General features: G+C 40.0%; 1 protein-coding gene across 4 annotated transcripts in view; it reads left to right on the plus strand.

The window, feature by feature from the left end:
• Positions 1-944: 944 nt before the first annotated feature.
• Positions 945-18,445, plus strand: part of B3GAT3 (beta-1,3-glucuronyltransferase 3) — a 44,823-nt gene continuing 27,322 nt past the window's right edge. Inside the window, exons 1-5 of one of the 4 annotated variants that reach the window (XM_053448804.1) lie at positions 945-1,026; positions 1,259-1,375; positions 1,662-1,809; positions 2,204-2,534; positions 8,250-8,540. In XM_053448804.1, the coding sequence (XP_053304779.1) occupies positions 1,294-1,375; positions 1,662-1,809; positions 2,204-2,534; positions 8,250-8,540 (852 nt within the window). In that variant the 5' untranslated portion in view covers positions 945-1,026; positions 1,259-1,293. The remainder of the gene's footprint in view (positions 1,027-1,258; positions 1,376-1,661; positions 1,810-2,203; positions 2,535-8,249; positions 8,541-18,445) is intronic. The other 3 variants (XM_053448806.1, XM_053448805.1, XM_053448807.1) reach the window with 3 other exon arrangements.

Genomic DNA, 18,445 nt, shown 5'->3' on the forward strand with positions numbered 1-18,445 from the left:
TTTGAAATAGCAAAACGCTACCTGTACTTATTGCCCCATAACGTGCAGAAAAAAGCAAAAAAACATAAAAACATTGGGTATTTCAAACTCAGGACAAATAGTAGAATCTATTTAGCAGGTTTTTTCATTCGTTTTTGCAGATGAGTAAAAGTTTTTTGTTTAAAAAGTGAGAAAAAGTAATTTTTTAACAAAAAATCCCCATATTGTATCATTTTTTTTATAGTAAATTAGATGATATGATAAAATTAATGGTATCTAAAGAAAGCCCTGTTTGTCCTGAAAAAAACAATATATAATATGTGTGGGAGCACGAAATGAGAAAGAAGAAAATCACAGCTAAACAGGAACACCGAAAAATGTTAAAATAGCCATTGTCCCACAATATACTACGAGTAATAACCCCTATTGTCCTTAAGGGGTTAAATAGTTAACATATTAATATTTACTAGTAACTTTGTATTAAAACCTAGTTTGAGAAACACTGTGTTCGGGTTCTTGTAGCTTTTATTATTATGTCAGTAAAATAAGAAGGTGAATAGAGAAATGCCATTGTGATAAAGAGATGAAAGTGTAAATTGTAAGTTTTTTATTACATTATAATTAGCATTTTTTTTATCCGATTAATCGAAAAAATAATCGGCCAACTAATCGATTATTAAAATAATCGTTAGTTGCAGCCCTAGACAGTGCTGCACTCCACGTTTTGGAGGTTGCTGTGAGACTGCTGGTGAGGAGTCTAGTTCCAACTTTCTGGTTTACCTCACCTGCAAAAGGTAACCATTTCGATATCAAATGGACATGTCAGTATGTCTTTAAAAAAAAATAAATTCCTGCGCTTAAAAGCACATTAGGATATACTGCTATGCCCTGACATTCTTGCAGAAGCAGGGACACCTCCACGCCATTACAAGGAGATCAGGCTGTCTTTTTACCGCTTGGACTACTCTTTTTACCGCTTGGACTACTCTCTGTCAGCATAAGAAAGAGGGTACGAAAGGCGTTTTTCAAATGTGATGAAAGTAACAGGTACCATACCCTGAGATGTACTTTAATACATTTTCCGTCAATGTTTTATTTAATGGATGCTACATCCTTAGATTATGGTTGGTATTGCAACAATAATGGTATTTGTTAAGAAGTACTCTTACTTTTAAGATATTCTCATGTACCGTTTTAAAAATGCACTGTAAATAAAGTACAATTTTACAATAGTTGATACTTCCATCTTTAACATGCCTTATTTTACCTTCTATGCCAGGTGTGTCATGATTGAATGTGCACTGTTTCAGTAACATGAGGCTGAAGCTCAGAAACATTTTCCTTGTCTACTTTGTGGTCTCCAGTATTGTTCTGCTGTATGCAGTGTTGCAACTTGGTGAGCTGGGTTTTCTTTTGGGGATCTGCTCCTCACAACGTCCAATACCCGAAGTCGATAAGTATATACATCTGCTAGCTATATGTGTCAGAAAGATTTGTGTTTTGAAGAGAAACCAGAGCATATATGGGTAATGTGTAAGGTTATATGGGTAATCAAGGTTACTGACATAAAATGTACAAGTAAAAATCAAAGAGAAGTAGTTGAAAGACAGTCTGCAATTACTTAAGTGATATGGAATGTTATATGGAGTTTACGTCTCTTGTAATCTTTTATTTGCTAACAGGGCAGCCATGTGATTGCTCCCTTCATATTCAGGAAGCTCGGGGTATCCATGGGAAGGACTATAATGTTGCGAATCGAAGGGAATCCAATGACCAAGGACTAGTGAGCCAGTTACCCATTATATATGTGGTTACTCCAACCTTTAGGCGGTTAGTACTTCATTTATGGTAATTCAGCCTCTTTTTTTCCCCTCTCCTTTCAGTTTTGTTGTTCACTGTATTTCTAGCATTACTGTGCCTCTTGACAACTCTGTCCTCTAATTCCCTTCCTTTACAGGGTTATATACTTATATTGAGGGAGTGGGTCCGTTCCCATGTGAATTTTCAATCTAATTCAGTTTGGATATTTGGATTATTGCTGTTTGATAATTTACAACATTTTGTCTACGTATCCGGATTTTTCTTCGATACATTTCAGTGACTTTAAATAGCTTCCATTTAGTCACTGTTTTATTTTTCTTTTTATCATGCTTTCTTTCTTTTCTGTTTTACAGGTTATCCCCTGCTTGTAATTTACTTTCTCTCTCACTTGTCTATACTCCAGACCTCTACAACGTGCAGAACTCACCCGCTTGTCCCAGACTTTGATTTTGGTCCCTGCTCTTCACTGGATCTTGGTAGAAGACTCACCAGAAAGAACCCCATTAGTGACAGATCTGCTTGCACAGAGTGGTTTGCATTATACTCACTTGAATGTTCAGACACCACCATCCATGAAACTTAAAGAAGGAGACCCAAATTGGTTGAAACCTCGTGGCGTGGAACAACGTAATGAAGCCCTGCATTGGCTAAGGACAAACCAGTCACCAGTAGATCGAGGAGTTGTATATTTTGCAGATGATGACAATACATACAGTGTCAACATTTTTAAGGAGGTAAACCTAACAATTAGTTTTTCAGGTTGCATAACATATGCAAATGACAAAAATTCTTATTTATACAGTAAGTTAATCCTTTTACTGAATTTGGGCTTGTATATTGGCGTGATTAATAGTTCACTAGTGTAGACAATAGATAAAAAGATCACCCTTCATGGGGATATATATATTCGCTCCATTTATATCACTGTTGAACTATGCATTTTATAAGAGCAGTTCATCCCTTGCAAAAACAAAACAAACCTTCAAAATGTAAAAATGCATCTTTCCTCTTGCTATAGTGATTAAAACCCTCTTGCAAACAGACCCCCAGACTTAAAATCTTTGACAATCACTTTTCTGAGAATGTCTGTAATTCATCTAAATGTGCCCTTGGAAAGTGTCCATATTATACTTAGTATATACTTATGTTTTAGTTTTTTTTACACAATTTCCCCTTTTTCTTAACAGCTGCCAGGACCATGGGTTCTATTCATACGAGAAGGAGATCAGGAATATAACCATGGGTTATATTCCTGTTCTCGTCTTGTAGTACAGGGTCTCCCCAATTAAGAACCTCCTCCTTTATATTAAATAAACCACCACCACAGCTCCCTGGTATTCTTCTATTCTATTGGGAAGATCGGTCAATTAGATTTCTTGGCTTTGTCAGGCTACCTTTTCTGGAAGCTGCAAAAGTCACTACCAGATCGCTAAGTACCCTGTACCCTATCCTCTCCCACAGAAACAATTTTTGTACTGGCAGGTGCAAATACTCGAGCCGCAGAGAAATGTAGAGTTTTTATTGGAAGGGTACGGCATCTGAACTTCTCCAGTTTGATGCTGAGCATGCACTCAGAGTATCATGACATCTAAAAGGTGGTGACAGGGAGGCAGGAAAAGAAAATACAAATTCTTTGTAGGTATAAAAGCACAGGGGGTATTGCAGAAAGATGCTAGGAGAGGTCAGGAAAAATAGGGTTGCATTTAAAAAGGTTGACAATTCTTTTTTTTTTTTAATGAAAATCCCAAGAAATACATTTTTGAGGACTGGAAGCTTCTGGCCCAAGGAACATGTGAAGTCAGTTGCCCCCATTGACCCCTAACATACGCACTGGCATACACATCACACACTTATTCTAACACACATATACTTATATTTACCCCTTAAGGCACAGGCTGTTTTAAAATTTTTGCGATGCTCGTCTTTAGCTGTAATTTTCTATTAGTCTATTCCTATTTAATGTACCCACGCAAGTTATATATATTTTTTTCAGGACTAGAAGGGCTTTCTTCCTATAAAAATAATAATAAAATATGCTAGAAAAACTGGGGGGAAAAAAAGCTTTTTATCACTTTTATTTGAAAAATCTTTTACCATAAAACCTAATGAAGAATCCTGCTAAACAGATTCTACTATTGTCCTGAGTTTAGAAATATTCATTATTTTATTTTTTTTGCACGTTTATAGGGCAGTAAGCACAAGTAGCGCTTTGCTATTTTAACTTGATAAAGACCTCATTGTGAGGTCGAAACGTTGTTGTCCGTTTCCTTCAAATAAATCTGTCTGATGGAACCCTTGAGTGCCTGGAGCCTTTTTCTATTTTGATTTACTGGGGAGTTGGCCCTTCCCGGCACAGCCAAGCACCTGAGTTCCTGTGGGGAGTGAGTGCAGATTCCTGATTCTGGTGACTTGCTATTTTAAAACCATTTTTTTCCCCAAATCTGGTCATTCTGCCCCATGTGCTATCTGGGACTTCTTTAAAGCCAGCCAATGCAAACTTTGTGGTAGTAATTTATTTTGTGTTTTTTATCAACATCTTCCGAATACCACCAATGCTTGGTTTGTCTGGTTGTGTGTGGCTTAAAGGCCACATTTGGGAAGTGCGCTTTTTCGTTTTGGTCATTCTGTGCCTATGCCCTATTTGGGACATCTTTGAACCCGGCCAATACTAATATTTTAAATCTTTCCATATCTGGATTTTTTTGGAAGATTCTGTTTATTTAATTTTGTTTTACATTTTGTTGGAACTGGACGGTTCCCCTGATGGTGACATCACTGCATAATTATTTCTAAACGTTACCACATTTTTTTTTTAGGTATTTTTATTTTTTTCCTTTTTTGATTTATGTTTTTTATCTCCCATTGGTGCTTGTGACCACTCTCCAGAGTTGTCCCAGTGCGTCTTGGGGTAGGTTTGCGGTGTTGTTGAATGCCTCGCTATTTAGGCATTTCAGCGACACCATTAAAGTGTTGATCGCCTCCTGAGCTCCTCTAAAATGGGAGTAGATGCCCCGGGGAGGGGCCACACAAGGCCCCTGATGCCGTGCAGCAACACCTTGAAGAGAAGAAAGCGATTGTAAATCGCTTTCTAAACTTAATTAATGTCATGACATGCCAGGCACATCATTGCTCTTTAATTAACTGTTTTTCTGTGACGTGCCTGGCATGTCGCTGGTCATTAATATGCACACTTATGCAAACACACACTTACACACACTCATGCATATGTACATACATACATACTCCCTCTCTCCCTTAGCACTTTACCTTGCCCAGAACCTTCTTTCTAGCAGCAAGACACTATTTTACCATAGGTCACATAACCTTGTTCCTGCGTCTCGAAGTTGGGCCAGATGTTTTGGAAGTTTTATGAATTCTATTCCAATTACATACCACCCACTTAATAAAGTAAAAAAAAAAGAATAAAATTATATATACCACCCACTTAATAAAGTAAAAAAAGAATAAAATTATATATACCACATGCGGTATCAGCTCAGTCCTTTTTTGCTTAGGGTCACTGAGGTTCGCCTTTTATAATACGTAAATACGCATATGTTTTTGTTCTATAGAAAACTAGATATAATAGCCACAAGAATTCCCAAATTTAAATAGTTATAATTGTGTATATGCTGGATGCAAAATGACGATAACGATATAACAGTACGATATTACTATACAAATCTGTTCCTTCAGATTGCATCACATAAAAAAATATGTAAATACATAAGGAGATTGAAAAGAAAAGTTCAGCCGCAAACTTCAAAGTTAGTGAATTTAGCCCAAGCATTAGATTTACTATCAAGAATCAATCTGATATATGTATCAGAGGCGGACTGGGGATGATGTTGGTTCAGCTAATGTTCCTGTTTCGTGTGAATAGCGTACACATGTAAAGTATTTCTTGTTTTTTTGAAGAAAACTTGGTTTTGATACCGTATTTGCATGATTAGGTGAAAATTGTGGGTGGGAAATTTAGTAAAAACTCTAGGGCTGCAACAACTAATCGATAAAATCGATAATAATCGATAATGAAATTCGTTGGCAACGAATTTCATTATCGATTAGTTGAATCGATTATTATCGATTATAAAATGAGGGTTTTTTCAGAGCAAACGCTCTGAAAAATCCCCCTCATTATATAATCCGTTTAGTCTGACTCACCGTCTCACAGAAGCAGCTCCTACTTACTCCCCCTCCCTGTAATCACTGTGACAACTGGCCCCGCCCCTTCCTTCTCCAGGCCAGAACCACATGGCTGTGACACTCATCTAACTGTAAGTATATGTGTGTGTATATATATATATATATATATATATATATATATATATATATATATATATATATATATATAAAGTCCAAAAATAGTTACCGGCACTCCAGGGACTTTGCAAATGACCACACAAACAACTTCGGTTTTTAAGTCAACGTTTCAGTCTTGTTTATTACAGACTTTTCATCAGGTGTTTAGGTTTAATTTAGGAGCAGCTGTGGTTAATGGGGTGTTTGGGGTTAATTTGAGGCAGTTGTGGTTAATGGTGTGTTTAGGGTTAATTTAGGGGATGCTGTAGTTAAGGGGGTGTTAAGGGTTAATTTAGGGGCAGTTATGGTTAATGGGGAGTTTAGGGTTAATTTAGGGGAATCTAAATCCTGGGGGCAGTGAAGTGACATATCTGGGGGTATAAGGCATATACAGTATATAAGGCATATGTGGGGAGGGCAGTGTGGCATGTCTGGGGAGGACGGAGTGGTGTATCAGGGTGTATAAGGCATATCTGGGGGTAGAGAAGTGGCATGTCTGGGAGGCAGGGTGGCATGTCTGGGGAGGATGGAGTGGGGTATCGGGATATAAGGTGTATCAGGCACAGTGGCAGATGTGGGAGGCAGCGTGGAGTGGCAGATGTGGGAGGCAGCGTGGAGTGGCATATGTGGGAGGCATTGTGGAGTGGCAGATGTGGGAGGCAGCATGGCGTGGCATATGTGGGGAGGGCAGGGTGGCATGTCTGGGGAGGATGGAGTGGTGTTTCAGGGGGTATAAGGCGTATCAGGCACAGTGGCATGGGGGTAGAGTGGAGTGGCAGATGTGGGAGGCAGCGTGGCGTGGCAGATGTGGGAGGTGGCGTGGCATATGTGGGAGGCAGCGTGGAGTGGCATATGTGGGAGGCAGCGTGGTGTGGTATATGTGGGAGGCAGCGTGGAGTGCTGTGGTAGGCAGCGTGGCATATGTGGGGGGGCAGCATGGCATGTCTGGGAGGCAGCGTAGCAAGCCTGGGCTCAAATGTGCATATATTGGGGGGCTGGTTGGGAAATAAAGACAAGAAATGTATTATCAAAGTTTTTTTATTCTGCTGTTTGTATTTAACATCATTTGTTTAGTAAATTATTTTAAATAAATGAAAAATTTACATTCATTTTTTTATCCGATTAATCGATTAATCGAAAAAATAATCGGCCAACTAATCGATTATTAAAATAATCGTTAGTTGCAGCCCTAAACAACTCTGAATCGTCATCAAAGTAGTTACATTAACGTAAAATACCCACAAATCCACTGTACAGGAAATTGCCTTCTGGTAAGACACAGAACATTTTTGTCTTCCACAAAGAGGGCATCCCTCAGGATTCTAGGAAGGTGTAGATCTTCCCAGTTCCACATATCTTGTACAGCACCTACGTATGCATACAGCACATACATATGTATGTTTCCAACATACATATGTAAACATACTTAACATACTGGGTATATACCCCACATAGACAGGTTATTCCAAGGCCCATTTTTTAACATCTCGCTTTCCTCCACTTATGTGTATTTTAATATTGTGTCCGTGTTCTACAGCCCTGAAAGTCACAGCAAGAGGAAATGTGTTGATAATGTTAATTTCAAGTGTGTAAATAAATAAATAAAAACATTTTAAAAAAATCACCCTTCTACATGCCTTACTCAGTTATCAATAGATGACAGCCACATAAACAGTGACGTTTTACCCCCTAGGCCCAGCAACTAAAACAAGTGCCCCTCTGAGGCCATTTTCAGCATTAGGATTGTTTGTTTTAACGTGTGCTGCTAAAGTGGGAGACCGTGACCACAAGGCTGTTAGTGTACCCACCATACATGTTCACAGAAGGGGAGGGCTGGAACCTTCTGGCCTGGGGTGTCTAGACCCCATGCCTTTCTCCAGGCTAACAAATATAAATACTGTCGTTTAAAATGTTCTTTTTGAATTCAAAGGAATGTTTGAATGCAGATTAGAGACTTCATGGCTACACATCTGAGCAGTGTTCATTTTGTTTTTCATCTAGAGACTAATAAATGCAAAGTAATATGCTTCATGTTATTTGTATTATGCATATTAGAAGTTTTCACACAGTGTTTAAGAAACACTGAATTCAGGACAATACATTAACCTTACTTGTTATACAGTATGTTCTTATTTTCTTTATTGCAGATGCGTTATACTCAGAAGGTCTCTGTCTGGCCAGTTGGGCTAGTTGGGGGCTTGCTCTATGAGGGACCACTGGTAGATAAAGGCCATGTGGTTGGATTTCACACTGCCTGGAAGACACATAGACCATTTCCCATAGATATGGCAGGATTTGCAGTGTCCCTCTCAATTCTTTTAATGCACCCAGATGCCATATTTGATCCCATTGCGGAGAGGGGATTTCTGGAAAGCAGTCTATTACAACAGTTGGTATCAGTTGAAGAACTGGAGCCCCGAGCAGATAACTGCACCAAGGTTTGTATAATTATATATATATTTTTTACACATAATATGTTTGCATATATTAGTATCCATGTATTTATACAGTTCCTTGCAAAAGTATTCGGACCCTTTAACAATCGTTACATGTGGTACATTGGAATTTCGTTTTGTATAGTGTCTATATACCGTATTTGCTCGATTTATAAGACGACCCCCCAAATCTGAATATTAATTTAGGAAAAAAAGAACACGACCCTATAGGAACAAAGTTTTACCAGTGAATGTTAATTCATGTAAACTATTTTTTTTAATAAAAGCTATGATTGAGAAAAATATTTTGGTTTTATTTCCTTCTATTTTCCAACCTGGATCCAGTTATGCATTTCATAGAACACTCTGCCTCCAGAAACAGAAATGCCTTATTCGCGTAGACAATTTACGCTGCAGCCGGAAGGAGGTGTGGCTAGCAGAGGGGGTTGTCTGCGTCCATCGCGCAGACCTTCCCCGGCTGTCAGATCAGAGTTCCCCGCAACGGTAAGGGGTGGGGGAGGGTTTATGAGCAAGTATGAATGATTAAGGGAATGAATGAGTATTTAAATGTTTGTGAAGGAGTGTATGTGATAGCATGGATGTATAAGGGGGGTAGCATGGCATAGGGAGGCTGTAATCATACTCCTATCATGCCCAGGTACTGACTGCCAGGCTATGATAGGAGTGTGATTGCTGTTAGCAATATATATATATATATATATATATATATATATAAACAATCCCTATATGCCACTCTGCCCCATGATATGCTTTTTAACCCCCTATATGCCAGAGTGACATATAGGGATATAAGGCAAATCATGGGGCAGAGTGGCATATAGGGGGTTAAAAGGCATATCGTGGAGCACAGTGGCATATAGGAGGGTGTAAGGCATTTCTGGAGGTAGAGTGGCATATAGAGGGTTAAAAGGCATATCATGGGGCAGAGTGGCATATAGGGGGGTATAAGGCATATCATGGAGCACAGTGGCATATAGGAAGGTATAAGGCATTTCTGGAGGTAGAGTGGCATATAGAGGGTTAAAAGACATATCATGGGGCAGAGTGGCATATAGGGGGTATAAGGCATTTCTGGGGGCAGATGTGCATAACGGGGGGGCAGGTTGGCAAATAAAAGGAAATAAAAACAAAAAAAAAATCTCAATCATAGCTTTTATTAAATATGAAAAAATAGTTTACATGAATTAATATTTACTAGTAAAACTTTTTTCCGACAGGGTAGTGTTATATTCAAGCTTTTTCTTTTTTCCTAAATTAATATTCAGATTTTGGGGGGTCTTCCTATAATCGAGCAAATATGGTAATCGATTGTAAGCTCGTCTGAGCAGGGCCCTCTTCACCTGTTGTGTCTGCAAGTCAAATGTTACATACTTGTTGTGTCCTGTCCACCTATTGTACAGGCTATGGAATTTGGCGCTATATAAAACAATAAATTAATAATAAATAATAATGATATTTCATTGGATATTGAAAGCCATGTGTCAGTGCTTGCAGATGACACAAAATTAGGTAAAATAATTTGGTCTAAACTATACCTTACTTTCCTGCTAGGAGATTTGATAGAATTGGAGGTGTGGACAGCCAAGAGATACTAATAATTATATACTTAATATTGATGAATGCAAGGTTATTTATTTTGGGAGACGTTCACGTTTCCAACGCTGGCACACAACTGTAACCCGACACCTACGACAATGTTCCCACACTGCTGAACATGGTTGGCGAAAGTCTCATTTCATGTCTGACTTTCTGCACTATAAATTAATGCTACGTTCCTACTACTCTGCTCTCAACCTTGCTAAAGAAACCTACTTCACTTCCCTTATCTCCTCCCTGTCTCACAACTCTAAACGATACTTTAATACTTTCAATTCCCTGCTTCCACCGATCCCCACTACCCCTTCCACCAACCTTAACGCATCTGACTTTGCCACATTATTCAATAATAAAATTCAAACTATCAGAAATTACATATCTGCACAGTCACCACCCTGTCCTCACCCTCCTTCTGACTCTGACCCAGTGACCTCTTTTCCCTTCACTAATTTCTCTGCTGTCACTGAAGAGGATGTACATGCTCTTCTTCTTTACTCTTGTCCAACCACCTGCCCCCTTGACCCCATCCCTTCCCATCTCACTCAGTCTCTTTCATCTACCCGTGTCCCTACTCTAACTCATATCTTCAACCTCTCCCTCACTACTGGATCTGTCCCATCCTCCTTCAAGCATGCTACCATTACTCCCTATCTTGAAAAAGTCCTCTCTTGACCCGACTGATCTCTCCAATTACCGTTATCTCTTTGCTTCCTTTCACCTCCAAACTTCTTGAAAGAATTGTTTATATCCAATTAACTAAGTTTCTAGATTCCAACTTCCTGCTTGACCCTCTTCAATCTGGTTTTCACCCTCGACACTCTAATGACTTAATTACTGCTAAGTCCAAGGGCCACTACGCCATGCTAATCATACTGGACCTTTCTGCTGCTTTTGACACTGTGGCCTCCGTGACTCTGCTCTCTCCTGGCTCACTTCCTACCTCTCTGATCGTACCTTTCAGTGTCTCTGTCTCCAGTAACACTTCCCTTCCCCTCTCTCTCTCAGTTGGGGTACCCCAAGGCTCAGTTTTAGGACCCCTTCTGTTCTCGCTTTACACTTGGCAAACTGATCTCATCCTTTGGCTTTCAATACCACCTGTATGCTGATGACACCCAGATCTATCTATCCTCCCCTGATCTCTCTCCCTCTGTCTTGGACCATGTAACTAACTGCCTTGTATCTGTCTCTACCTGGATGTCTGCATGTTTCTTGAAACTTAACCTCTCCAAAACCGAACTGAACTCCTCATCTTCCCTCCCTCCAATGCTAAGATTCCCTTACACTGGCACTTTTACCTATTGTGTAATACACCCTAAATCCCTCTAGATTGTAAGCTTGTTTGAGCAGGGCCCTCCTCACATAGTTACATAGTTACATAGGCTGAAAAAAGACATGCGTCCATCAAGTTCAGCCTTTCCTATATCTGTTAATTTGTTGCTGTTGATCCAAAAGAAGGCAAAAAACCCGGCTTCGCTCTTTCCAATTTTGCACTAACCAGGGAAAAAAATTCCTTCTTGACCCCAAAATGACAGTCAGATTTCTCCTTGGATCAATAAGCTGTTTCCCCATAATTAAAGATTATATCCCCGAACATTATGTTTTTCCAGGTATCCATCCAGTTGCAGTTTAAACATCTGTACAGACTCTGATAAAACTACCTCTGCAGTCAGAGAATTCCACATCCTTATTGTCCTTACTGTAAAAAACCCTTTCCTCTGCTTTAGTCTAAATCTCCTTTCTTCCAGTCTAAATGCATGACCACGTGTCCTATGCATAGTCCTGTTTATGAACAGATTTCCACACAATGGTTTGTATTGGCCCCGAATATATTTATATAACGTTATCATATCCCCTCTGAGGCGACATTTTTCTAAACTAAACAGATTTAAATTAGTTAACCTTTCTTCATAACTATAGTGCTCCATTCCTTTTATTAATTTTGTAGCCCGCCTCTGCACCCTTTCTAGTGCTATGATATCCTTCTTTAGAAAAGGTGCCCAAAATTGCACAGCATACTCAAGGTGCGGCCTTACCATTGATTTATACAAAGGCAAAATTCTATCTTTATTCCGCGACTTGATGCCCCTTTTTATACACGACAATACCTTACTGGCCTTAGCAACCGCAGACTGACACTGCACATTGTTGCCTAGTTTGTTGTCTATAACAATTCCCAAATCCTTCTCATTTGTCATTACCCCTAATTCACTACCGTTTAGGGTGTAGGTTGCTTGTGCATTCGCTACCCCAAAGTGCATAACTTTACATTTATCTACATTGAATTTCATCTGCCATTTGAGTGCCCAGTCCCCCAGTCTATCTAGATCCCTCTGCAGCACTGTAATATCCTGCTCGCCCTGTATAACTTTACCTAGTTTTGTGTCATCTGCAAACACAGAAACATGACTTTCAATGCCTACTGCCAGGTCATTTATAAATATGTTGAATAAAATTGGTCCCAGAACAGAACCCTGAGGGACACCACTTACCACTTTTGACCAGCTTGAAAATTTACCATTTATAACAACTCTCTGTTCTCTACCTCTAAGCCAATGTTCTACCCAAGAACAAGAATTTGCATCTAGGCCAATTTCTTTCAGTTTGAATACTAACCTATTGTGTGGAACCGTGTCAAACGCCTTGGCAAAATCCAAGTAGATTACATCCACTGCAACCCCCTGATCGACACTTCTACTTACTTCTTCGTAGAATGCAATTAAATTAGTTTGACAGGACCTATGTTCTATAAAACCATGCTGATTTATGATAATAATACTATTCTTCCAAAGGAATTCTTGAATATTATCCCTAAACAGCCCTTCAAATACTTTCCCAGCAACGGAAGTTAGGCTCACAGGTCTATAATTTCCGGGCACAGAGTTGGAACCCTTTTTGAAAATAGGAACCACATCTGCCTTCCTCCAATCCTCTGGTACAATTCCTGAAAGAAAAGAATCCCGAAAGATTAGAAACAGAGGTTCGCTTATTTCCTGACACAGCTCCTTAAGTACTCGTGGGTGAATACCGTCAGGCCCTGGAGCCTTGTTAACATTAATTTTCTTTAGTTGCTGCAGCACCTTGTCCTGGGCCATCCACTCACAGTTTGACTGAAAATTTTTCTCAGTGGTCCTATGTATCTCCATTGCCATAGGTTCCTCCATAACATATACTGAGGAAAAATACTTATTTAAAGTTTCTGCTTTTTCCTGGTCCTCCTTAACCAACACTCCCCTCTCTGTTATTAATGAACCTACATTTTCATTCTTTGTTTTTTTAGAATTTATGTACTTAAAGAATATTTTGGGGTTAGTTTTGCTCTCTTTGGCAATCACCCTCTCATTTTCTAGTTTAGCCCATCTAATCACTTTTTTGCATGCTTTATTGGCTTCCTTATATCTTATATAGGATGCCTCTGATTTGTCTGATTTTAAATGCTGTAAAAGCCATTTTCTTATTTTTAATTTCCTGCTTAACGACCCCACTAAGCCACATCGGTTTCAATTTGTTTCTTTTATATTTGTTTCCTAGTGGTACATACTGAGAAGTGTACCCTGCTAATATTTGTTTGAAAATACTCCGTTTTTCCTCAGTATTTTTATCCCTGAAGAGTTTTTGCCAGTCAGTAAGTTGTAAAGCTGCCCTTATCTTATTGAAATTGGCCTTCTTAAAATTATACATTTTAGTATTCCCCATGGGCAATTTCTTTTTTGAGTTTATTTCAAAAGAGACCATATTGTGATCACTATTACCCAGGTGCTCCCCCACTTGAATGTTAGACACAAGATCAACATTGTTTATCACCAGATCCAAACAAGTATCCTTTCTAGTTGGTGCTTGTACCAGTTGTGACATGAAGGCGTCATTTAACAGGTTCAAAAACCTGGATCCCCTTGCAGAACTACTAGTCTCTCTATCCCAATTTATGTCCGGGTAATTGAAATCTCCAATAATTAACGCGTTACCCAGATGTGCAGCTTTCTCAATTTGTTCTAACAGCTGCTCTTCCTCATCATTATTAACATTAGGTGGTTTATAACATATCCCAACCAGTAGTTCTTTTCCTTTTTTTTGCCCCAAGTTGATATCTACCCATAAAGCTTCCACAAATCCCTTGTCGCCTTCAAGATGCTTAATATTTGACTTTAGCTCGTTGCTAACATACAAGCATACTCCTCATCCCTTCCTGCTTTTTCTGTCCTTCCTATATAATGTATAACCTTTTAAGTTAACTGCCCAGTCATGGGTCTCATCCCACCATGTTTCTGTTATGCCTATTATATCATATTGGTTAGTGTATGCTATTGCCTCTAGTTCTCCCATTTTGTTATTTAGGCTCCTTGCATTAGCAAGCATACATTTAATATTACCCTGAGTCTCTTGAATTTTATGAGAATTTTTATTAATACATACCTCCTCTGTTATGATCTTGCCCCTCCCCCCATCTCCACCCCCCTTGTTCTGATCTGAAGCCCCACTCCTTTCTGCACTATCTCCATTTTCAAGATCTCTGTGTCCCTCCCCCCCCTACCACTAGTTTAAAAACTCCTCCAGCCTTCTAGCCATCCTCTCCCCTAGCACAACAGACCCTCTTCCGTTTAGGTGCAATCCATCACCGCTATAAAGATTGTACCCAAGCGCAAAATCAGCCCAGTGCTCTAGAAAGCCAAAACCCTCCTTCCTACACCATGACTTTAGCCACGCATTTACCTCCCTGATCTCCCGCTGTCTTTCTACTGTTGCGCGTGGCACAGGTAATATTTCTGACCTGTTGTCTCTGTTAGTCAAAGTGTTATGTTACCACTTGTTTTGTCCTGTCCACCCATTGTACAGCACTACGGAATTTGATGGTGCTATATAAAACAAGAAATCATAATAATAATATTTGCTGGTCAGCAGAAGCCAGCATTTCTATCTTCCCGGATGTGGTGTAACTGTCCATGTGCCATACCATTGCTTATTAAATATCTGATCACATGACTGGGCAGTATCTTTCAGTTGGTGTAAATGCTAACACCCGCCAGAGACTTCTCAACCCCCCCCAGTGGAAATGGGGTGGGGGGAAATGAGTGTTACGGGGAGGTCCTGTACCCTGATGTGGGTACACCTGCCAGATTGTTGCTTCCTTCCCGAGACTTTGGCGATTAACCCTATCGGCGCTGGACTATGGCAATCTAGCTGATGCAGTGCTCATACAGTCCTGTCAAGGACAATAAGTGATTGTAGCAGCCCACCTGAAGCATCAGACAGAGTTAATATTGAGGTTAAAACAAAGAACACTTTATTGTGAAAACACACAGCCTTATATACAAACTCTATCAGATAAGGACATAATCTGATCACCACAAGCAATGCCCATATAACCCTAAATCGTTGTTTTCAGGGGGATCTGAAGGGAGTGGTGACTGTCCCGGGGTCCCTAGATGATTAGGTCGTGCACTGGACCCCAAGCGGTAGCAGTTTGATGCTTTCCTGGGACAGTCCACAAAGCAACCAGGCTGCTTAACCCCGGTCAACAAAAGGTGCTTAAAAACTGGGGTTCCAGCTGCCTCAACCAACCACCCCTTGTCAGAGCCCCGCCACATGTTGTATAATTGTGCAAAAGAGCGCTCTGGTGGGGCCAAGGGCATCCGGGATATTAAAGGTTTAAAAGTCCAGCAGGCACTTCTGCCAATCCTAGACTACACACAGTTCCAGAGAATTATGGCTAAGAACTGGTCAGGTACAGGGCAAGGAAAATAAAGATCCAATGGGTCTGGGTAAAACAAAGGTTGGACTATACTCCTGGGCACAACCAAAACAGGTAAACACAACTGAAGAATAGGTTAAGTCCTCTGCAGCCCTTGTTCCTTGACAATGGGCAAGGTCTGCGGCTATGCAACCCCATATGCAACAATTTTTGATGCGCTGTGTGTTCTGACACCTTTCTATGAGAACCAGGATTAACTTCTTCAGCAATTTGAGCTACACTAGCTCGTCTGTTGGGTTTGGCCACACAGGCCACCCTTGCTCCCCATGTGCATCAATGAGCCTTGGCCGCCCATGACCCTGTTCACCGATTTTCCTTATTTGGACCACTTTTGATAGCTACTGACCACTGCAAACAGGGAACACCCTGCAAGAGCTGAGGTCGTCTAGCCATCACAATTTGGCCCTTGTCAAAGTCATTCAGATCCTTATGTTTGACCATTTGTCCTGCTTTTAACACATGAACTTTGTGGAGGAAATATTCACTTGTTGCCTAATATACACCACCCACTGACAAGTGCGGTGATAAGCTTATCAATGTTATTCAATTCACCAGTCATTTGTCCTAATGTTAGGGCTGATCGGTGTATATAAACACAAAATATACAGAAACAACAGCATGTCTTTATTGAACCTTTAAATACCACTATATGGACAAACGTATTCGGGGACACCTCTTAACTCCTTCAGTCCAAGGGGTCTTTGGCACCTTAAGTAAAAAAATTTGTGAAAAAAATGTTTCATTTTAGCCTGTCTACCCAGAGTATCTCATCCAAGGGTCTTTGGTCATTTTTCATGCAGCTATTTGGCCATCAGTAACTACCAAAAAACAATAAGAAAACAAAATATAGAGCTAACTATCAGGGGAACTTGATATATAATGTATATATAATGTATATATAAACAAAATATAGAGCTAACTATCAGGGGAACTTGATTTATAATGTGTGTGATGGAACCCTCCGTCGCTGGGGCCACTGGAGTGGCCTGACTGCTTACCGACTATGGGCTCTGATTCCAATCGCTTCCTAAGCTGTTTTAGCCTGCTGTCGTTTTTCTTGTGGGGGAGGGCTTTCCTCCCCGGATCCCGGATTAACAGCAGCCCGTACATGCACGGGCTTTGTCGCTATCATATTGCACTGCAAGCACGCACGTTTATGGGCTTTGACGTGAAGGAGTTAAAGAATGAGACAAATATAAATCATGTCAGAACAGGGCTATGGGGTAGGGTGTCAAGACGGAAGCCTTTTCACACAAATAAAAATATTCAAGCCTGGCTGAAGTCCCCCTAAAGCACATGGGAAAATGTGTTATTGCCTAATGTAACCAAGGTTGAACTTTTTGGCCAGAATTCCAAAAGGTATGTTTGGTGCAAAAACAACTCTGCACATCACACAAAGAATACCATACCCACAGTGAAGCATGGTGGTGGCAGCATCATGCTTTGAGGCTATTTTTCTTCAGCTGGAACCAGGGCCTTAGTCAGGGTGGAGGGAATTATGAACAATTCCAAATACCACGCAATTTTGGCACAAAACCTTCAGGTGTCCGTTAGGAAGCTGAAGATGAAGACAAAGTTCACCTTTCAGCACAACGACCCAAAGCACACATCCAAATTCACAAAAGCATGGCTTCACCAGAAGATTAACATTTTGGGATGTGCACAGAAGAGGTCCTCGCAATCTGACAGATTTGGAGCGCTTTGGGTAAGAAGAGTGGGCCACATCAAGATGTGCCATGCATGTGGGGTATCACTGTACTCAGGAGATGTTACTGAACACATATTAGGGTGTTGTTTGACACGGACATATACCAGGAGCGGTAAATTCATACCTGAAGTACAATGTGTGTGAAAAAAATACAAAGGCTGGTGGTAAAATTAGTGCATGGAAAGGGTTAAAATACCAGCATTTCAAATACCTTGGGGTGTCTTGCTTTCAAAAATATTTGGTTTGATGGGGTACATTGGATTGGCTGGCTTTAAAGATACCTGAAATAGGATATGTGGGCAGACTTTTTGACAAGTCAAAATTCCAATTTGAAAAATGCACACCTCTCAAAAAGGGCATTTTAGTCCCTGAACAACCTAACAAACCCATGCATGTGGGGTATCGCTGCGCTCAGGAGATGTTGCAGAACACATATTGGGGTGTTGTTTGGCAGTCACTTATAACAGGTGCAGTAAATTGTGGGAAAAAAAAATACAAAATATTTTTACTACCATAAAGTTTGACAGGGTGGTGGTAGAATTAGTGGATGGAAATACCTTGGGGTGTCTGGTTTTTAAAAATATATGGTTTGATGAGGTAAATTGCATTGGCCGGCTTCAAAGATACCTGAAATAGCACATGGGGCAGAATGACCAGCTTTGGGGAAAAATTGGCTTTGAAATAGCAAAACAGTACTGGTACTTATTGCCCCATAACATGCAGAAAAAAAGCCAAAAAACATAAAAACATTGGGTATTTCTAAACTCAGGACGAATAGTAGAATCTATTTAGCAGGTTTTTTTATTAGTTTTTGCAGATGAGTAAAAGTTGTTTTTT

The sequence above is a fragment of the Spea bombifrons genome, chromosome 10, assembly GCF_027358695.1.
Source record: "Spea bombifrons isolate aSpeBom1 chromosome 10, aSpeBom1.2.pri, whole genome shotgun sequence".
Taxonomy (NCBI): Eukaryota; Metazoa; Chordata; class Amphibia; order Anura; family Pelobatidae; genus Spea; species Spea bombifrons.